Source organism: Blennius ocellaris (genome assembly GCF_963422515.1).
Source record: "Blennius ocellaris genome assembly, chromosome: 11".
In the NCBI taxonomy this organism is placed as follows: Eukaryota; Metazoa; Chordata; class Actinopteri; order Blenniiformes; family Blenniidae; genus Blennius; species Blennius ocellaris.
Genome location: NC_137660.1, coordinates 22098406 through 22121271, shown reverse-complemented (window position 1 = coordinate 22121271; position 22866 = coordinate 22098406). Strand labels below are relative to the sequence as shown.

Below are 22866 nucleotides of genomic sequence, written 5' to 3'. Positions count from 1 at the left end.
TCAAATGCAAAGGATGTACATGGATTGTGTATTTTCTTAAATATGGCAAGTGTAGTGTCGGCTGCAGACATAATAAAAATCTAATGAAAATAAAAACACTGGGTGCATCTTTTGCAGTGAAAAATATAGTTTGGTATGCATTGTGTAAGATGCAATAATGCAATTGATAAATACATGCACAATTAAAAAACAAATACTCTAAAATACCAAATTAGACCTTAAAATTAATTGCTTCTTTAAATTATATATTATGTTATATTGCAGATTGTTGCGTGAAATCCATCACACACAAGGCAGTGTGTGTGTGTGTGTGTGTGTGTGTGTGTGTGTGTGTGTGTGTGTGTGTGTGTGTGTGTGTGTGTGTGTGTGTGTGTGTGTGTGTGTGTGTGTGGATTGTGAGCGTGTGTGTGGATTGTGAGCGTGCCAATTAACTCTTGCTTTATTCATGTTCCCGTGCGCGGGCAGGGGCTCCGGAGCTATCCGACAGCTAGCTTCCAATTTATTCCAAAATGCTCGCAATTCCGCCGCCGGGGAGGATGCCCTGCTATTCTGGTGCATGTCAGCGTAACAAGGTGCCCTTTTTGAGGCGATAGAGGAAGATGTGGCAGAATTTGCGCCTTTTTTTAATGACCCCGCCGATAGGAACCTTTCGGCCGCCGGAGCCTTGGCAGCTCTAACAACGGAGCATCGGAGCGCCTTTTGCGGATGTGAAGAAGGAACCTAACGCGGTCTTAAGGCGGAGCGGCTAACCCGCCGGTATATTAGCGCAACCTGGTTGGAGTCACCGGACGCCGCAGGTCAGTACCCGCGGGAGTCTCTTCTAGTTGTTTATACGCAGCCCTCGAATATCTGCCTGGCTAATATTTTCCCGAAGCTAACAGTGCTAACGTCACGTTCATTTTGCGCGTCTGTGGCTCAGCTAGGCTAGGCTAGGCTAGGCTAAGCTAAGCTATGCTTCGTCCGGAGGCGCTGTAACGAGCAGACGGTGCCTTCCACTTTTTAGCCGCGAATTGCCGAGTGTTTTGAATTTCTGCATGGATTAATGTGAAACTACAGAACCACACACCGGCCCTGGTTAGAGAGAGTGTGTGGGGAAAGCGTGTGTGTTAATAAGATCACTTGCTCTTGTGTATTTGCGCTTTAGCGGATGTTGCACATCCCCGGAGCATCCCTATTGTTTACGACCAAAGAGTTTAAAATCATGCCAATATCAAGCAAAAAAATTGTCTCCGAAACACGAAAAGTGAAGAAACGCGGTTAATTTCTCACATTTAGATCCTCCTCATTTTTGAAAATCAGAATAGCTTGGCAGGTTTTTTTTTCAACGTAGAAAGACAAAACTCATCGAAGCATTTAATTATTTTACTATTTTAATACTCTTGAACTGTATTTATTTCCACATTCCTCCTGCATCAGGTGCAACAAACACTTTATGTAGGTGTTCCTAATAAATTGGCCACCGTGATTCTATAGACGAGAGCAACTGCTTACATGCAGCGCATTCAAAGCTTTCAATAAGTTTATCCATAGCTCCCTAAGTGATCAAATGTATAGCACATTTGGTTTTGGACTTGAAAAGCAGGAACTTAAGTAGTTGGACTGTAGATGTTGTTTTTCTTTATAGTACTTCAACACTGAAGTAGCCCTCTGACAAGATGAAAATATAAGGAGTAGCCCCCAGCTCTATTGATTTTGGACCTTGATGTTCTTAATAAGCACATTCATACAGAGACTCATCTCTGTCAGTTGTATGTAGGAAGGAGCTCTTTCCTTTATTTACTATTACTTAATAAATCACGCACAGATCACCAGCTTTGCAAATGATCTAGAAATATTAAGTATACTAACTCCTTTGTGATGTTTATATTCTGAGTCTTTTTGAACCTGTTTTCCATATAGATTCCATTTGAAAGGTAAAGAGACAGTGAAAATCCTTCACTTCTGCACACACGCCTGGAGTCCACGCGGCTCCTGTCCCGTGCAGTGTACGTCACTCTTATCATCAGAGCCTCTGGTCACCCAGAGCCCTTTCCAGTGTGTTGTTGCCACTTGCAACCATGGAGTGAGTTATTTTTCCATTGATATGCCCTCATACTCCGAAGCTTTGCTCCCAGTCCTCTGAATATCTCATGTCTCTTTCTTGTAGTTGGGCCACACCTGCTGCCAAACTGAACCCCTACACCCGAGCCCGCATGAGCGAGGCGTGGCAGCAGCACGCTCCGCCTCCAGTCGTCCACACCATCCCTCCAGGAGCGGAGAACGCGCTGGGCTGTGCCGTGTATGGGATTGTTCTGCAGCAGGACGCTGCGTCTCTACAGCAGCAGCCCCAGCATGGCCAACACAGTCAGCAGCAGCCGCACGGAGGTGGGCAGCACAGTCAGCAGCAGCAGCAGCACCCGACCCAGCAGACCTCTTTACAGGTTGGGACCGAGGGGGGACACAAGTGTGGGGCTTGTGGTCACGATATCTCCCATCTGTCCAATCCACACGAACATCAGTGCATGGTGAGTCAGGACAGGTCGTTCCAGTGCACCCAGTGCTTGAAGATTTTCCACCAGGCCACGGACCTGCTGGAGCATCAGTGCGTTCAGGTAGAGCAGAAGCCGTTTGTGTGCGGGGTATGCAAGATGGGCTTCTCCCTGCTCACCTCTTTAGCTCAGCACCACAGCTCACACAACAGCTCCAATCCGATGAAGTGTTCGATCTGCGAGAAGACCTACCGACCCGGCTCGTCCGGCAACGCCACGCCCAACTCCTCCAGCAACTCCCAGCAGCCCGATGGGGCTTCGGCCAGCAGCAGCTCATCCATCCTCCCCTTCCCGTCGGCTCGGGATAGGCCGTACAAATGCCCCATATGTCAGAAAGGTTTCAAACATCTTTCAGAACTTACGCGGCACGAGAGGGTGCACACGGGGGAGAAGCCCTTCAAATGTGACACGTGCGACAAGGCCTTTAGCCAGTCATCACACCTCCAGCACCACCAGCGGACCCACAGCAACGACCGTCCCTTCAAGTGCGCCGTGTGTGAAAAGAGTTTCAAGCACCGCTCCCACCTGGTGCGCCACATGTACGTGCACTCCGGCGAGCACCTATTCAAGTGCAACCTGTGCGAGTTGCACTTCAAAGAGTCGTCCGAGCTCCTGCACCACCCCTGCCACCCGCAGGGCTCCCGCCCGTTTCGCTGCGCCACCTGCGGGAAGGGCTTCAAGCGGCCGTCGGACCTCCGCCAGCACGAGCGCACGCACTCGGAGGAGCGTCCCTTTCACTGTGACGAGTGTCAGATGAGCTTCAGGCAGCAGTATGCGCTGGTCCGCCACCGACGCACGCACAAGGACCCCACCGACCGGCCCTTCAAATGCAACCTCTGCGACAAGGGCTTCATGCAGCCCTCCCACCTCCTCTACCACCAGCACGTCCACGGCATGGACAACCTGTTCAAGTGCGCCTCCTGCGGGAAGGAGTTCAGTCAGTCGGGAGAGCTGCTCAGACACAAGTGCGGCGAGCCGTCCACCTCCTCGCCCGACAAGCCGTACAAGTGCGACGTCTGCGGCAAAGGTTACAAAAAGAGCTCCACGTTGCAGCGTCACCAAAACTCGCACTGCCAAGAGAAGCCCCTCAAGTGTTCGCTCTGCGACCGCCGCTTCCTGTCCTCCTCGGAGTTCGTCCAGCACCGCTGTGACCCGTCGCGGGAGAAGCCGCTGAAATGCCCGGAGTGCGAAAAACGTTTCAAGTACTCGTCGGACCTGAACCGGCACCGGCGTGTTCACACGGGCGAGAAGCCGTACAAATGTGGCCACTGCAACAAGGGCTTCAAACAGCGCGAGCACTTGACCAAACACCAGAGCACGCACTCCCGAGAGGGGCAGTTCAAGTGTGTGTGGTGTGGCGAGCGGTTCAGTGACTTGGGCTCTTTGCAGGATCACACGGTGCAGCACACGGCGGATGGAGGCGGTTATCCTGTGCCCCAGTGCTTATAAACCCTTTTTTAAGAATTTTCTTCTTTTTTGCTCTGAATGGACAGAACCATAGGCACCGTGTCCTCTTGTCTGCCCCTAACAAGCTGTTTCCCAGCCTCATTTTTACACGTGCATATTCAGGATTAACACGGGCTGTTGTTATTTCTCTCATTCCCACCATCAGGGTTTTATTCCTCTGCTTACCCAACAAGTTAACGTGAATCCGAACTTCTTAATTCCCTGGAAGAAAAAAAAAAACTAGGATTTGTCTTCTCACCTCAGCCTCACACTTGGACATCGGGAGCTGTGCTGAGGCCACAGTTAGTTCACTCCCGTCATTCACACTCACTTCCAGTCACATGGGATTGTTGCATAACAAATAAGTAGGTCTTCCCCTCAAAGAGATCAAAACAAAAATGTCCCTTTTATCATCCCGACAAACGGTTCAAAATCATTTTGAATCCACCTCTTGGTCTGACACTGGTTAACATCAGGCCAAAAGATTTCAACCCTTTCCTCCTAATTCTATTCATAATCTGAGACTGTTGGTTAGGTGTTTAAAAGTTGACGAGGTTTGATTCGATTCATCGATCTTCAGTCATTAGTCTCAGTTTATTTTGACTGTTTTGGTCCCACGTCAACATTTGACACATCTTTTTTTAATCAGGCTCCGTCAGTTTAAATGGAGTGAAACTTATTTGGGACGCTACTATCCTACAATGAAACAATCTCCATGATGCTGCGCCCCGATTCTCAGCAGCTCGCCAAAGTGACCCTCGCCTCACCCTTCAGTACAGTTGCATACATTTCATCGTCCCACAGAGGTCAGCGCTGTTCGACTTCCTCTCTCAGCCTGTACATATTATGGATGTGTGAGTGTACTTAGCCAGGTGATGAGCTGTCCAACTTGTCTTTCTTAAAAAAACAAAACAAAAAAAAAAGAACAAATGTGGGGGGGGGGAAACAAGTTTTTTGTATTATTGCTACATTTTATCACGTGAAATGTTTGACCCAAGCTGTCTTTCTTTTGTTTTGTCAGTGATTGAGCCAGTATGTCGCGGGTCTGACCTCAAAGAGACGCCCGCGTGCAAGTGTGTGAATGTATAGCGGTTTTCTGATAAACGGGGGAATTCAGACTGAAGAGCAATGTAGTAGAGCTGTGTCAGCGAATCTGCTGCATTTTATGTTCTTTTAAAAAAAAAAAAATATTAGTAACGTCTAACCTTGCTGGTCTGTGTCGAGCTGTTTTTGCTGGATCCACCTGTATGAGGGGCTGTCATAGGAGGAGGAGTTGTGTGTATTGATGTTCGTGCTTGATATTGAGATTTGTGTGAGCGCAAGCAAAATGTGTGTGTGTATTATAATTTGTAAGCATATCATACAATATTCATGTCTAATATCTTCTTCGGAGTCCCTGTTGGAACGTGTAAATGTCCCCGTTTTAAATAGTTGGGCCGTTCAGTCTTTTGACAAATGGACTTTATTCTTCTGCCATTACAAACATTTGCCGTTTGTTTTAATTTGCCCTCGGTTAAGACTTGCAAGCTCACTCGTCAAGTGAGGTCCTATCCAGTTTCCTACGCTTTGTTTGTAATCGCCGAGCATTACCAACGGTGCTTATGAAGGCTGCAAGCTCAGAAGATGCAGCCCAACAAGAATAAGCCTGCTAGTCAAGATTGAGGGCAAAGAAAATGGCACATTTACTAGTAAAAGCTGCCAACTGAAAGCCTGTGACGCTGGTGAATATGTGCAGTCTGGGACCTGTAACTTTATGTACTTTAAATATCAGTACTCGCACTTAATAGGTCTTTATTAGACCTGGAGATATCTGTTCTATAAATCTCAGTGCACATACCCACATGTCTTACAGGCACCTGACGTGTGCATACTGCAAATATCAGTGTACGCACATTCTTTTTACACATTGCCAAGTGTTACAGTTTGCGCTCACAAATGATAATACACACCTACCAATGTCGGATGAGCTCGCGCGCGTCAAGATACACAACTTTCCCTGGGTTCTGTTCCTCTTGCAGCAACCCCATACCGGTGCCCTGTGTTTAATAGTTTACGTGTTTTGTTTTTTTTAACTACCTTTTCATTCAGTCAATTTCCAGTTACACATCCTCTGTGTCTGTGTGGGGTTTTATTATTACTACATCAGAGTGAATGATGCCTTTTCTTTTTCTTTTTCTTTTTTTAATGCCATGAGATTCTAGTTGTGCTTACGAAGCCTTGACCAACAGTTGGTTTTCACGTGGGATGCCATCACTCTTTAGTTTAGCTATTCTCTCCACTGTCGACTCATGGTTTCAGTGCAGTATTTAATACAACGCAAGGACACAGAGATAACATGGTTCTTATTTTTGAATATATATTTTTGTTTAGCCTTAAAGCGAGGCCACGCTGCCTCGTCTTCTCTTCTGCTTTGTCTCTTCTCCATCATCATAAATACAAGGTCAAATAGTTGCACCTTTCAGCCACCATATATTTTATTTTTAATTTCTTGAATCTGGCATTATGAAAAAGGTGTTTTTCTTTATAAAGTCAAAAGAAAAGTACTATGTTTTGTTCCGATTTCACATTTGTTTCTATTATTTCTTTTATTAATATTCTTTAAATTGATATGAATATGTGTATTCCTGGAGGGAGAGACCAGGGCCTTGAGGGTTGTGTTGAAATCGACAAGGATTTTATTCAACGTTCAAAATGTCAAGTGTTTCTGAAGCCAAACCAGCGACAACTTCCAGAACTTCGAGGAAACTGAAGTTTGGTGGTGAATGCATCAGGAACAAAGGAGGGTGGGTTCATGATTATTTAATTTTTTTGTCAAGAATTGCAAGTTCTCAAGTTAATTGGTGCTTTCACATAATCAGATTTGCATAAATGATTTCAAAAATCGACACTCCAGGTGCAGCGCAAGGACCTATGTGCTGTAGAGAAGGACTTGGGGTTTTTTAAGCTACCTCAACTCATTTTTGCTCCATCAGTTCAACTGAAAAGCTGGGTGTACTTGAAATATTGAGTGTAATTGTGCCCAATGAACAAGATAAACCCTGAAAAGGTAACCTGGCTGCCTTCTAAAACATTAGATTTTAAGCCCAAGAACATTTTTTTTTTGTGTGTTTGTACAACTTTGGGTTTTTGATTAGATTAGATCTTTAATAGAAGAACTATACTATTTATCCCTTTGGGACAAAAATCCTCAAGAAAAATAGGCATTTCTTTGGGATTGGAGTTTCACATATTCTTGTTACTAAAAATATAAACATCTCAGTTTGTTTTATTGGCTTTGCAGTTGAAGTAATGCAATTTTTTGCCCAATTTGTGGCAGTGGTGAGCCTGAATCTGAGATTTGTCTTATTTACCTTTTACTATTTTAGAGTGACTCATTGCATCACCTTGTAGTATTACAAGACTTGATCACCATATGATAACTTAACTTTTAAGTCTTTGCAGACAGATCTCTTTGACTTTTAAGAAAAGCTATTATTTTACCCCAATTAGGTAATTTTTCGGTTTTAAACTAAACTGCCTTGCACATCGCACCTTTTAAGGAGCTCAACTAAATGTGAAAACTGCCTTTTCGCTTAAAACAGCCAGGTTATAAATAAAATTCAATCCTGCTTAGGAATTCTTTTTAAAAGTACTATTAACACATCAACGTGTAATGATGATGATCTCAGTAATAAGTATGTTTAAAGCCAAAGAACAGCCGTTCCATTTAGGATTGCTTGGGTCAGTAAAGGGAAGCCTGCAAAATTGAGCTGCACATCTGTCAAAATAAAATCCATCCCATTTTCTGATTAGCAAGGAGCGATCTGTACAAGCACAAAGTATTACATCCATTCTCCTGCAGTGTAACTGATTGGAATAATGTCAGTCCAGGCACCAGTTAACCCACCCATCATCCTGCGGTTTCCTCCTATAAGTCACCCCGTCAGACCCTGGTGTCTCTTGCTCTCTGCATGCTTGCTGTGTTAGTTCCTGTGTTTCGGTCCCTGGGAACTGGTGCCCCCCTCCTCCTGCTCCCCCCCTCCCCTCCTCCCCTCAGCACAGTTCCCTCCTATAGCTTTTTTTCAAATTGTACTGTAGTTTGTGAATGATGTTGAAGACAAAAGAAAAAAAAAAACAACCTGTTGTGGCGACGTACAGTTCGTGTACATTCATTCTAAGATTACCTGTATGTATGTAGCATTCAATTACACACAGCACTAACAAATAAAACTTTTTTTCATTTATAAACCTTGATGAGTCTTGATGTCATTTTGCCCCCCCCCCCCCCCCCCCCCATAAAAAAAGCTGCTGTACTTTGTTTAGAAAGTCGCTGTAGAGCAGGAATCTTTGAAATTACATCCTTATCAGTGCCAAATTGTGACTGACAAGGGACACATGGAAATTAGGGCAACCAATTTAATGAAAAACAAAAACAAACGGAATGTATTAAAATTCATTGTATCGTATTGGCATGCTTGGATTTGATATCGCCTTGAAATGTTTTCAGTAAAATAGCAATTACTGATTTGGAAATTCACCTGCATTCAGACCCACGTCTGCTGTGATTATTCCTGAAAGTTAAATATTCCATTATTGTGTTTGAAATCGCATCTTTTTTGAAGTCTGAAGCAAAGTTGTGGACTAAAGACATTAACTTTTCTTTTTGTTTTAACCTAATTAAAAGATATTGAGTTGATGTCAACAGATCCCACAATCAATGTGTTTTGGTTTTTTTCTTCAGATCAGCAGCATTGTTGGAACATTTTGCAGCATAATGTTTTGTTAAAAAACACAATCATTATGAACATCGTTTTGGTATTTGAAATATCGCTGGTGTGGCTCCATGGAGGAGTTTTTTGGGGGGGGAATCCTCGGGAGCTGTTGGACCGCTCCTCCAGCAGAGGGCGCTGTGCAGCAGCCGTCCGCCTGGAGGGTCGCACTCCTTATCTTCACCCCGGCAGCCCGCGGCTTTCACATCCGGGCGGCTCTCTCTGCCTCCTCAATCGCGATCCGCTCCCCTTCCCCTGCGCTCTCGATCGGGGAGGTCCGTGGCTGCAGAAGAGAACCCCCCCTCCCTCCCTCCCTCCTCCTCCTCCTCCTCCCCCTTGAAATCCCGGGCCCCTTCCGTTCGGCCTCTGGTACCGGACCTCCGAGGAGCTCGCTCCCGGTCACCCGCCCCCCCTCGCGACCGCACAGCCGCCGGTCCGCACATGACGCGGGCTCCGCCGATGGTGGTGCACGGCGCCGAGCGCTCCCAGTCGGTGCGACATCTCCGCGCTGAGGTAGCATCGCCGGCTAACGCTAGCTAACAACATCGATCCTTCCGCCGCTCCTCCCCCCCGGCTCCCTCCGGCCCGACCCCCGCTACCGATCCGTCACATCAACAGCTGATTGATAGCCAACACCGGACCCCGCCGAGCCGAGCCGAGGGCATCCCTCGCTCCTCCCCGACCGACCAACCGTCTCGAGAGCTGGAAGCCCACCGCTTCCCTCCAGGATCTGGGCCCCGCAGAGAAGAACCGTCAGTTTCGAACTATTAAACCGGCGGTAGCTCGACCACCGAACCCGCACCTCCAAACCCCCGCTGTGGCCTTTTTAGGGTTCCGTCTCTCTCTACCTCAACACACCCCGATGCCTCCCTCCACCCGTGAGTAATCTCAGCTGCAACTGTCACCCCGACCCATCCGACCCCCGCACCGACACCGACTCTGCTGCTGCTGCCAGTCCGACAAGGAGCGCTGCTCGGCGGGCAGTGACTGCAGCAAACCCACGTCGGACATCTCTGCCCCCCCCCCCCCCCCCCTCCCCCTCCTTTTTTTTTTTTCTTTCTTTAATTTAATCCTCCCGAGATTGGTTGCTTCTCCTCCGCAAACTAGCTGGCTGGCCTGTTCCACTTCACACACACACCCCCACACACACTGCAAATCACCTTCCACCACCACCACCACCCTTCTCCAGCTGGTTCGTCCTCAGATATCCGCCACACACGCCCCACGGCGCCCCCCGAGCCACGGGTCTCGCCATGCCGGGTCCGGTGGCCGGTAGCAAGTCCCGTGTGTATGCAGACGTCAACACCCTGAAGACCCGGGAGTACTGGGACTACGAGGCCCACGTACCCAACTGGAAGTGAGGACATTTCTGATTGCTGCATTTTGCTCTAATTGCATGCATGTGGTGACCACAGCAGATAATGGATCACTGTGGAAGAGCAGAGGGAGGCAGATGGGCGTCTATTATTATACATCTAGCTGTGAGGCTGCGATGACACAATGGTAGTGCTGTCTGCCAGGCTGGCTCTTCTGTGCTGTCTGACACTCCCCCCCCCCCCCCCCCCCCCCCCCCCCCCCCCTTTACCTCCATCCCTGTCCCCACATTCAACCCTTGTTGGTTCCACTTAAATAACATTTCCTCCTGCAGAGGATTTTGAGCCAGAAATCACTTCCTCTCCCACCCCAGAGCTTGGGCTTATCTCTGAAACACTGAGGAACAGCTCATACACTGACTTAATTGCTAGAGCTGGAAAACATTTTTTTTCTCACACAGTCATACTGGGGTTTTTTCCTGTCCTTGTAGCAACCAGGAGGACTACCAGCTGGTTCGAAAGCTGGGCAGAGGGAAGTACAGCGAAGTGTTCGAGGCTATCAACATCACCAACAATGAGAAGGTGGTGGTCAAAATCCTGAAGGTGAGCAGCTGCTCTCTCTTTTTTTTTTTTTACACTTCAGAAAACTGATTCCGTTTGTGTCTGTAAACATCCCATTTCACTTGAGCTCATTATCACTTCAGCAAATACATCAAGCTTTGCCTTATTCTAGCTGTAGTTGTGGTGATATTGGGGAATTTTTCTTCACTACATGATCATAAACTCCATAAAAGTTGAAAAATTCACTTGCAGGATTAAATTAAACGTTCAGAGCATTAGATTTACATGCAAGTAAAAAGAAGACGCTGCTGTATAATTAAGTCATTGTTTATAATCTTATTGCATAATGGAAGACTTCCCTGTACTTCTTGGAATTTACTATGTTTATTTGTACACACCCCTGCTCACTCGCTGCAGCTGATGCCGTGTTTTCTTGCAGGTTGTATTTCATATAGAAATGTCAAATTAGTTGCTTCTTCCACGCTGAAGCTGGGAATTCGATCTTGGTTTTGTTAAAATGCCAAATGATCCATCCATCGATCTTCTTTCCCACTGTAAGTCTGCACGGAGGAGCTCCCGGCATCCCCCAGCTCCCCTGTACCGCTCCACACTCGGGCGCTTTTTACTGCTTCCGCAAACGATTCTAAGTTCACATCGATGCCTTTCTGTTTGCACGTTCTCCCTGTGCGTGCACGTCAAGGCTCATCGCCGACTCCAGATTACTCGTAGGTGTGAGATGGAGCTGATCGATCAGTCATGTTTGTGTTTTGGACTCAGGCTCTGGCGCCTTCCCAACGGGGTCCCGGAGTCCAGATCTTATCCACACTAAATGTTTGTGCTTTAATTTGCGGGTTTCTTTCGCTTTTCCAGTTTCAACACTTCTCGCCATCCTCGTGTCTCTGGTCTCTGGTTGCATGCTTGGAATTACCGGATTATTAAGGGGCGAAACCAATCTGCAAGAATATTAGTAATATATTTGCAGCGTTACAGTTGTGCTTCAGGGTAGAAACCTTAATGTTGTTCTGCTCTTAACTAAGATTTTTTTATTTATTTATTAACCAGCATGGAGTTCAGTAATCTTGGATTGTTGGTTAAGTGGTGTGATTCTTGTTTCGGGTGTGAGAGGTGATTGATTTCCACAGTTTGTGTGGGTTTGACGGCGTTGCTGGTCTCTGTCCTGCAGGGTTTTCTTTGGTTTTGTAACCGCGTTCATTGCATGGAGCTGCTCTGCTGAACCAGCTTCTCGAGACACAATGATTGACACGTAAATGTGGCGGGGATTCTCAGCGCAGCAATTTTGTGACGAACGGGAGCGAACATTTCTGCTCATCTTTCAAATTCTGCATCATGCAAAGCTTGCTTCTTCTTCTTCTTCTTCTTTTTTTTAAATCTCAATTTCTGTAAATCTCTTAATTGCATCATGGAGATTATTGAGCTTTATCAGAAGACGATTTGCTGAAGGAAGCTCGTACCATTTTCATCGTGGTGTTTCTTCTTGAAGGGATGAAACGATCAGTGCACCATTGGTTGAAGCTCTACTGGAGGTCAGCATGGAAATGCTGAACTTGTGCTAATTGCAGGCCTGCTGTTAAGACAGCCGAAGACCCCCACCAGCATCGCTGCCCCCCCCCCCCCCTGTCTCCTGTTGTTTGGAAATCCCACAGGAAAATAAAAAAAAATATATATATGACAGAAAGTCAGTGGCAGTGAGATGAAGGCAGATAATAATTATCCCCTGACAGGATCAGTTGGAAAAAAGTAAATATCCTTACTTGAATACCTTTAAAACTGACTGAACGATGAACATGGAAACAATCTATCGCACTTTCTTCCGTTTTGTTTTTGTGAGACGTTCATATTGTGAAAAGAATTCGTCTGCAATATGTTGTCGACCAGTTTTTGCTGGAGATAATCGGAGTTGTCCCCGAAGCTGAAAGAAATTTTGGAACCGTTTTCATAAGATCCCTGTGATGTAAACTTCTGGGTTGGGCTTTGAAAATGTGTGGAATCCAATGGATTTCAGCTCTACCTAATGAACAGGTGGCGACGTTCTCTTTTCTCCAGGGGAACTGCTATATCATATGTTTTAAAGTTCAAGCATTAATTTTTTTGGTAGCCAGCTGCAAAAAACAAGAACAGCGAGAAATACAAGCATAAAAAGCGGGTTATGGCTCTATTGCCTGTTGGTTCAACGTAAACTCTGAACAAAATGTGGAGAAACATGTTTACTTCACGGTTTCTTTTGTTGCAAAAAGTGTTTCTTGGCAGAAAATCTTGCACTAATTTAAAGCCTGTGCTACTTCCGCGAGAAACCGATGTGCTCATACACAAATGCACGTTCCTTACATATATGGTGCCATAAAGGGAAACGAATATTAGCTGAATTATGTTCATTTTGTCGTTTCTTACTTCAGGATATAGTTTCTTTTTAATCGACAAACATGTAGGGAAAGATGGATTTTTTTTGCCTGACAGTTTTGGACCGTGTCTTCGTCAGAAGCGCCATCTGACATGTGACGAGGTGTCGTTTTTCCCCAATTTATTTCTCGGGGGGGGAAATAAATCTTGTGTTGCTCCGACTATAGAACAACCTGACGTTTTCAGAGGATAAAGACGTTGTCTTCTCTCTGAATCAATATGGCATGTAAGATTGAATCCTTATCTCTGCTACTTCCAGTTTTGCACAGTTTAACATCTTCAGTGAGGGAAGCAACCGAAACTCCTTATTAAAAAAAAAAAAGAAAGAAAGAAAGACGTTAATTGGCTGAATAGAATGACCTAGAACCACAGATGTACTCACTCTTGACTTCATGCATTAGCATCTGTGAGACAGCTGAGATAATAACCTCCCAAAAAAAACAAAAAAAAACCCATGAAACCAGGTGTTTCCACTGACGGAGTGGAATCGTCTGTCAGTCACTGAGGGGTAAATAAAAGCTCTGGCGGTACGACTGAGGGACGCAGCGGCAGAGTGAGCAGATTCAGCAGCTTTCTCCCCAGGACGGGGAAAAAGGGAGGATAAAAAACAACAACCCTGCTGGCATTTTGTGTCTCGTTAAATCGCTTTCTTTTCTATTTGCTCAAATCAGCCGGTGAAGAAGAAGAAGATCAAACGAGAGATCAAGATCCTGGAAAACCTGCGAGGAGGAACCAATATCATCCGCCTGGTGGACACGGTCAAAGACCCCGTGGTAGGCTATTCAGTTACACTACTTTTTGTGAGTGCGCTTTAAGAAGCGGAGGTAGTTTAGAGTCGAACATGTGCATCCGGCGAAGGGGGGGGGGGGGGGGTGGCGATAAATGAGATGCTTGATGCCCAGATTCTCTGGAGGGACTGATGCGAGTCGAGACGACTCTGAATAATTGATCGCTCTGGGTTTTGTGCTTTAATTGCTCACTTTAATAGCGTTACTCCGCCAGTCCGACTGTTTCTATTCTGAACTGCTTTGAGCATTTTCTAGTCAAACCTACGACATGAAATAGTTTTATTTTTTCTCCCATTTTTACCGTAAATCCCAATAAGCTCTTGAATTTGAGACATTTGTGCATTTTTAGGATCCAAAATGTCGTGACAGAGCCCTTATTCACCTGTGAAATTTCTCCAGCAGTTTCTGAAGTTTTGAAAGAGGAACTACTTACTACTCGGTATCTTTCACTTGTGCTGGGAAATATGAGGCGGAATATGAAAAGTGCCATTTGAGACTGCCGAAGTGGGAAAATGCCAAAGTTTTCTTTTGATGATCTTTGCGTCTTTAGAGTATTGAACCTTTTCATTGTGAAATGCTTCCATAGATGATTGTTGTTTTAGTTTAAAGCCACTTGCTTGCCTTTTTTTTTGTTTTGAGACTTAAAATCATATTGATTAATTATTTTGTATAAAATGTGATATGTTCTCTATGTTGTATTGCATTAAAAGATCCTTTCAGTTGACTTCTTTATCTTTAACCTCCATCAGAAGTTTGTGTCATTAATGGTGTAAATGTATTACAATCCCACCAATAAAGTGGTGTATGTGTAGATGACATTGAAACTAGCTCGAGTAGAAAACAATATTAGAAATGCATAAAACGGAACGCGGCCTAAATTATATACGTCACAACAATAGAGACTGACGAGAATATTTGCATTGTATTGCAGTGTACGCCCTGCATCATGGTTTATCTTTCCTCCACAAAGTAATGTCAACTTTCAAAGAAGTTGTAACGTCCTTGTAATTTGCTCCTGGCGTGTTTTCAGTCCTCGGTATGAAGTCGCTGCATCTCATCTGTATCTAGTTTGGATATTGGCTGTAAGCACCTGCCAACAGTGCCATGAAACATTTGAAGAAATCTTCGAGATCAAACATGCTTTCAGGTGTCACGAATGACATAATCACCTTTTATTTTATTTTTTATTTTTTAAACCTGGGAAGGCACATCCTGTGATTTTGCGTGTGCTGATTACTCATGGCTGTCGGCTTGTGGGACAATGAAAGCTTGTAATTCGTGTTTCGCCGTGACGCATCTCATGATTATTTCTGGTTTTGCAGGGTTCCCGTTGCTCCTGCAAATATCTGAAGTTTTCCCTGTGTGATCAAAATAAACAGTCAAGATAACACCGTGGCAAAAACACTGACGGGCTTCCTGCACGAGTTGGGATTAAAATGTGATCTGATCTGTACTTTACAGCGACTTTTCTGCTTAACTAAGAGATCAATTTTAAAGCACGAAACATTTCGCATTTCTGTGTGCATTTTGCAGGCGATCAATTGAGCATAAAAACATAAATAACGGAAAGTGCATATAAGATTATTTCAATGAGGATTTCACATCTGCAGAAGTGGCAAAGGTACTCATAATCTTTATGCAGACGTACAAATACTTCAGTGTGAAAGTACAAGTTTTGAAATGTATTAAAGTGCAAAATCAATGATGTCCTCTTGGGTTTTTGAGGAATGTTGAAACTTCTTTTGGGAGTGTTGGGGGTCATATACACATATGCTCTTATTGTAAACATGGGCACAGATGTTTATTAAACTTGTATCATAATTTTGAATCCGAAACCTAATTAATTTGTAAATTAAATGACCTGTTTGGACTCTATATAAACCACTATGTATTCCCATTGTTTCCTGTTAAATTAATCACTTTGGCACTAAATAAAAGCTTCCGTCGGCCCTTCCAGTGTGAATCGTCCTCGCGTGTTGAGAAAAACATCCAAACGAGACGTATAGTCACGATAATTTGCATTAATTCCTCGCTCAGAAGTTGAAGAGATCACATTGTATAACTGATGACGCCCGTATCCCTTCAAACCAAAAAACCAAAAGTTTCTGGCACGCCGTCTGGCTTGGAAAGCGACAACAAACCAGGAAGGAAGAGTATTTTTAGGCCCTGGAAGTGTTGCGCTCAGCCGGGACGTGTTTCAGGGAGCCCCCGCCGTCGTCCTTCCTGGTTTGTTTTTGTTCCTCTAAACTACAGAGTCTCTTCCAAAATGATCCTTACACTTCCCGGACAGGTTTAAAGTGGAGCAGCAGCGACTGCTCGTCTCTGTATTAAACATGATTTTTATTTTGTATTTTTTTTACTGAAGCTGTAAATCAGTAATCGTCTGCATCCCGTTCTTTCTTTCTCACTCTGTTTATTTCTGACTATTGCGAGTTTCTGATGATCCCCCCCTCTGCCTCTCTCTGCTTTTCTCTCTCTGCGGTGGCTGTACAGTCCAGAACTCCAGCACTCGTCTTTGAATGCATCAATAACACAGATTTTAAGGTACAATCATCACTTCTTTCCTCCCCTGCTTGATGTAATCGACTCTCGTTTCGCCTCGTGTTCTCATGTCGTCTCTTATTGGTAAAGGAGCAGTGAAACCTGAATTATTTTTGTTCCTGTAGGAGTTGTACCAGAAGTTGACAGACTACGACATCCGATTCTATATGTATGAACTACTGAAGGTGAGTCTCTTTAGCAGAGTGTACCACCACCACATGGCCTCTTTTCTCCGTACGTCACTATTATCGCTGTACCAACAGCAAGTCACTGTGCTGAAGTGGCATTTTCAACTCTGTTCACATTTCAACCGAATTCTTCCGGTTCACTCCTAGTTTCTGTCCAACATCTTCCTCCTTCAGCCTATCTTCCACTTACTAAAGTGTTTATGGGCCTCTTTTACATAAATTCAAGATAAATATGTATTGTACTCTACTATCAAAATATCACTCCAAATCAACACAATTACAATCACTCAGGTGAACATAAATTGACAAATGACCTGTGGAATTATTTAGTTTTCCTATTGATCTTTATTCACGGGGCCCTTTTCAACTTTCAGACTTAAGATGTATAACTTTTAACATCCTTGTGAAGCAGCTCCATAGTTAAAATAACAAAAAAAAGCATTAAGTAACAGCAGTTTTGTGTTCAAATTGAGAATTGTCTATAAATTAAATCTTTTTTTCATACTATAGCTACTTGCTCCTTCTATGCGAAACATTTTTTTTGGTCAAAATATTAAAATTGGATCATGCAAAAAGAACATTCTCCCCAAAAAGACAGCATCTGCTTACTTATGGATACGAAAGGGGGCTGGCCTCTTTCACATGGTTAATGTCATCTCTCTCTCACACACACACACACACACACACACACACACACACACACACACGATTCATGAACATTCATCAATAATTGTTTATTAAATTTTTCTATATTTTGTGGAAACTTTTAGAATGTGTTCATCACACGAATCTTGCAAATGATCCCAATTTTAAAATCATACAATTTCAAAACATTCCAGTAAGAGGCACAGATTCAGAGGAGCGTCCCTGTGCTGATTTAGTATACATTTTTATTAAAAAATTTTTTAAATGGGACTAATCTCACTTTCGGCTTTTGCGTGAGGAATTAAGAGAGAATTGTTTGTACACGGTTTTCTTTGTACGCGAGCGTCTGCGCCATCCATCGCTGATTACCACTTAATTAATGCTGCACTAAGTTCTCCCACTCAGCCGCTGTTCTTGGAGACGTTCCCAGAAATCCAACAGACTGATTTGTATCTCTGTGTGCGTGTGTGCGTGTGTGCGTGTGTGCGTGTGTGTGTGTGTGTGTGTGTGCCAGGCTCTGGACTACTGTCACAGTATGGGAATCATGCATCGTGACGTCAAACCCCACAATGTGATGATCGACCACCAGTTGAGAAAGGTAGGTGGTGCCCTAAATAGTCTCTTATTTATTTCTTTTCTCCCTTCACACGCCCACGCTCACACTCTGAATCTTGTCTCTCGCTGGGCTATTTCTGCCCTCCTGTTCTCTCTCACACTGCTTCATTTTCTCTCTGGCTTTCAGTGCACCCCCCCCCCCCCCCCCCCCCCTTCATTCTTTTGTTATCCATCTTCTCCCCTCCTATTTTGAGTTTGTGTTGCATTAGCGTGGGCTTTTATACTCTCGCACAACCCCTGTGTGATTGCACTGGGAGAGAGAAGCCCATTGAAATTACAGCGGATTTAATTTCCATCCAAACCAGTGTGATTTTGATGCTTTCTATTGCTGCAATTTGACAAATCAACTTCCATTCCTCACCAAAGCTTATTAAAAACGAGAGATTTCACTGCAGGTTTGGAAAAATCCTATAAAACTTTGAATGTTCCTTGGCGTGTCAATGGTTGTCATTTGTTCCCAGTCAACACATTAAACACTTTTATTGTTGCAAGGCATCTCCATATCCAAGTTGGACCAGCTGATTGATGCATGTATATTATGTGGCTATCAAAACTATGCTTATATGTCAGTAATACACAGAAAATTACTGCAATGATGATGCATTTTTGAATATTCACCCACTAAGTCTTGTATGTCACATTTTATGTACTTTATGTAAATGACACGTTTTATTATGCAACAGTAGAAATAAAAAAGTTGTATGAAAATTTCAAAAAGGACTGAGACCCATTCAGATTTGTTTTTTTTTGTTTTTTAAAGCTACGAATGTGGAAATTTATGAGATTTCTCTCAGTATTGCAGCATTTTGCAAGACATTTCAGTATATAATTGGCAAGTAAAGGCACATCTCGTCTCTATAGAATTTAAATATCCAGATTTGGCGTTCGTCTTCAGGTTTATACATTTTAGCGTGTCCTATAAGTGGTTAAGAATCGGCAGTAAAAGCTATTTTACTGCCGATTACTGAAAGAAATGTGTATTTTAATAAAAGCAATGCTGTGATTGTACAGTAGGGGGCAGCAGATCACCAATTTAAAGCTCTCTGTACTTTATCGCAGGATGTGCTGCTGATCAGGGGTGAAGCGAGGCTGCAGCTCACTCTTGTCTTCCTTTCTCAGCTACGCCTTATAGACTGGGGTTTGGCAGAGTTTTACCACCCGTCCCAGGAGTACAACGTCAGGGTCGCCTCGCGATACTTCAAAGGCCCAGAGCTGCTCGTGGACTACCAGGTAAACGCCGGTAAGGTCGCTGTGACCAAACCGGTGTCACGTGTGGATGTTTCTGATGTTTTGATGACCTTGTGCTGCAGATGTATGACTACAGCCTAGACATGTGGAGCCTGGGCTGTATGCTGGCCAGTATGATCTTCCAGAAAGAGCCCTTCTTCCACGGACAAGACAACTACGACCAGGTAAAGGCCACAGTCGACGTGTGTGGATTTACCTGTGTTATGGCATAATCTTGTATGACTTACATTTTCCTCCTCTTGCCCCAAATCCTTGAATATCCTAATAAATAAATTCTAAAAAGTTCAAATAGACAAAAAACTGTACTGATAAAAAGTTATGTCAATATCAGCCATAACATTTATTAAATTTAATTGAATTAAAGATTGTTGTCCGAAATGTGATCATTGGGGAACTCCTGAAGATATCACTCAAATCGGAGTGTGGAGGCTATTTTTCCACAGTGTGGCAGAAGGATCGACTCTTGAATCTTTTAAGTCAAAAAACATCAGGGTTTTTTTTTTTTAGAATACATCCTTCAGTGGCAAGGTTTTTATTTCCCATTCCTTCTTCTTCTTATAACCTTTTATGCACATGCACCCAAAATTTTTTTACCAAATGTAACATAATTAAGTCCCTTCACAATTTACTCTTCAGAACATTTAGTGAAAGTTCATTTAGAGACACTCTTTATATTTGTTGAACAAACAGAAAAACCACAGAACATAATTGTATATATTTTTTTTTTTTCAATTTCATGCATTTGTAATCAACAGCCTGTAGAGAAAATGGTCCCGATCCGCCACTGATCCTCAGTCTGTTGCGTTTCCTAGCTGGTGCGAATCGCCAAGGTCCTGGGAACAGACGAGCTGTTCGGATACCTGCGGAAATACCACATCGAGCTGGACCCTCGCTTCAAAGACCTGCTGGGACAGTAAGCAAACTGACAGACTCCATCACACCCACAGAGTCTGGTCGGGAGAGCAAGTTGAGAAGTTTTGGGTTTCCCTTAATGAGCTTCACGCTGAGGTTATAACATGTTCTAATCGTACAATTCTCATTCTGTGGTGTGGCATGATGATGTGATCATGCAGCACCGGGGAGCAGACACTGATGGCACTGTGTTTTTTGTGTGACCCTCTGAGCAGCACTGATGGAGTCACCCTGCTGTTGTTGGTCTCTGCAGGCAGAGCAGGAAGCGCTGGGAACAGTTTGTGCAGACGGAGAACCAGCACCTGGTGAGTCCCGAGGCTCTGGACCTGCTGGACAAGCTGCTACGCTACGACCATCAACAGAGGCTGACCGCCACGGAGGCCATGGAGCACCCCTACTTCTGTAAGACACGCGTAAAGGTGTTACAACTGCATTAACACGACAGCAGACCTAAAATACAATTGCCACACAGACCGCTGATTATCTGTCTCATGGTAGAATTCTTTAAAGTAAAGTTCAGCTCCCATTTTATATTTAAATTTTGTTAAGACATATTGTGTTTTTTTAACCCAGGGAACCTATAATTTTAACCACATTCAAAATGTACGTGAAATCTATGCACTTCGTACTGCCCCCTACAGTGAAGCAGAAGTACTGACTGCATCTCAGCGCTTTTTCCAAGCCGTTTTTATCAGAGGCACAAAATATTTTATCGACACATTGTTTGGCTTTTTTATGGAAGGTGACGACTTCTGAGAGCTGAAAAATACAAAAATGACTGAAGTGGTTGGAATTATACAAGAATTACATTTATAGCACAGAACACTATAAAACAAATATGAAACTCTGTTGTTTGTTTCTCTTTCCCTTCACCTGCAGCGTAAGTAATATACGGAATAGTAAAAACAGCAGCGATGCGATGAACTGTGTGGACGTTTCTCTTCTTAAGCTGTCATATTCTGTGTTTGGTCCGTTTGCAGCTGTACAAGCTGTACCACATAACTTTTGAATCCTACCGAGAGCTGCGCATCGAAGACTGCTTTTTTGGGGGGTTTAAAAAAAAACAACTTAAAAAAGGGTGTCGTGTGTTTGTCCTGCAGATCCAGTAGTAAAGGAACAATCTCTGTCGAACTCTGAAAACAACATGGTTTCCAGTGGCAACACTACAGCACGATGAAACACAGGTGACGCTTCAAACTGTGTGTATATGCGTGTGTGTGTGTGTGTGTGTGTGTGTGTGTGTGTGTGTGTGTGTGTGTGTGTGTGTGTGTGTGTGTGTGTGTGTGTGTGTGTGTGTGTGTGTGTGTGTGTGTGTGTGTGTGCGTGCGTGCGTGCGTGCGTGCGTGCGTGCGTGCGCGCGCGAGATTGTCTTTCAAATATTTGCTTTGAAGTTCTGCTATATTCATTTGTGAGCTGTGCAGCATTATATGAAATGTGTTCAAGGATTTTTATCAGCAACTGCCATTGAAAAAGTATAGAGAAATACCATCAGTTGCTGTTGTTTTATCAAGAGATTATGATTTAAAAGAAATGAAGAGATTAAACGGAAACGAGTCGTCCAACTTTTTTGTGTCAGCCTTCGGGAAAATGACTTTCCAAGTGGATAAACCCATTAACTGACCCGAATCACACCTCCATGTCATGTTGTCTGTGTCTCGTGACCGTTTGTTTTGTACGTGTTTAATAAAATTTCCAGTATGATTTTAAAGAATATGATGAGACGATGATTACACTAAAGCTTATTTTACTATTTTAACTCGTATCTCTTACACTTTGTTAAAAAAAAAAAATTGTTTTACCTTCCATTTATTTGCTTCTATTATGATTTTTGTCATCAAAAGTAATTAATATAAAAACAATTATGCTGCAATAAGTCATCCCCTAACCCTACAAGCTGATTTCCTCACACGCTCATCCTCACAATTTTTAATTCTCTGTTTTTTTCCCCACAGAAAATGGAAGATGAAGGAAGTTTGTTACCTCAACTTTGTACCCGGTTGTGACAGTAACTTTGACAAGTGTACAGTGACAATGGATCAAAGTAACTCTAACCAGTTACACACTCACAGACACATGCATACAGACACACACACACACACACACACACACACACACACACACACACACACACACACACACACACACACACACACACACACACACACACACACACACACACACACACACACACGCATACATCAAGTCAAGCACATTGATGCATACAGCACAAACACACACACAGACACAGGAAACACACACACCCTCCTCCTCTGTATCAGTCTGTGATTGGCTTGTCCTGGTTCCCTGTCCAGCAGCCTGACCAATGAGCTTTGAAGCTGCTACCCCCACCTCCTCGTCCCTGTCCCCCGTCCCCGTCCCCGGTCTTTGCCCTCCCAGCTCAGTCTCATGTAGGCCAACAAAGTACTATCAAAGACAATTCAATCTCCCCTCCTTTCTTCCGTTATACCGCCCTCGTTTGCATCAGCATGGAGAATGAACAGGAGTGTGATCCTGTACAAGTCCCCACCCCCTAACTTACCCCCCACCCCCGGTCTGACTGTCCATCCATCCGTCTGTCTGTCCTCCTCTTCCTCTTCCTCCCCGTCCCCTCCTTCAACAGACAGACCGGTGTCTTAGCACTACTCCAGCTCTGAAAGTGGCATGGTGGACTCTCTCTAGATAGAATGATAATAATAATAATATTAATGAAAAAATAAATGATTTTTATTTAGATGAACTTGCCTGGGTTGTGAGTGAATTCATTCCACGAATCCTTGAGCTCTGACAATGCTTTAACTTGTGTTTCAGGTTTTTTCTCTCTCTCTCTTTCTTTAATTCAGAAACACCAAAGTGTTTTCAATCCATATTCATTTGAACAGAAGGATGAAACGATTGAGACGCCCATATTTGTTAAA

At 43.9% G+C, this 22866-nt stretch overlaps 1 protein-coding gene across 2 annotated transcripts; it reads left to right on the top strand.

Moving 5' to 3' along the window:
• The first annotated feature begins 9064 nt into the window (after positions 1–9064).
• csnk2a2b (casein kinase 2, alpha prime polypeptide b) lies at positions 9065–22613 on the top strand. Of its 2 annotated transcripts, XM_080505237.1 has the most exons (12): positions 9065–10079; positions 10527–10638; positions 13686–13787; positions 16296–16346; positions 16469–16528; positions 17691–17774; positions 18911–19021; positions 19102–19203; positions 19852–19952; positions 20205–20353; positions 21052–21135; positions 21904–22613. In XM_080505237.1, the coding sequence occupies exons 1-11, from the start codon at positions 9976–9978 to the stop codon at positions 21126–21128; spliced, it is 1053 nt and encodes a 350-aa protein (XP_080361363.1). In that variant the 5' UTR covers positions 9065–9975; the 3' UTR covers positions 21129–21135; positions 21904–22613. The 2 variants fall into 2 exon arrangements, with proteins under 2 accessions (XP_080361363.1, XP_080361364.1); XM_080505238.1 differs by lacking the exon at positions 16296–16346.
• Positions 22614–22866: the final 253 nt, after the last annotated feature.

Bases quoted from the DNA above. Each gene is read 5' to 3' on its own strand.
- csnk2a2b (XM_080505237.1), top strand. From the start codon at position 9,976: ATGCCGGGTCCGGTGGCCGGTAGCAAGTCCCGTGTGTATGCAGACGTC. The intron at 13,788-16,295 runs GTAGGCTATTCA...GTGGCTGTACAG, and splicing joins ACACGGTCAAAGACCCCGTG to TCCAGAACTCCAGCACTCGT. The intron at 20,354-21,051 runs GTAAGACACGCG...TTTGTCCTGCAG, and splicing joins CATGGAGCACCCCTACTTCT to ATCCAGTAGTAAAGGAACAA.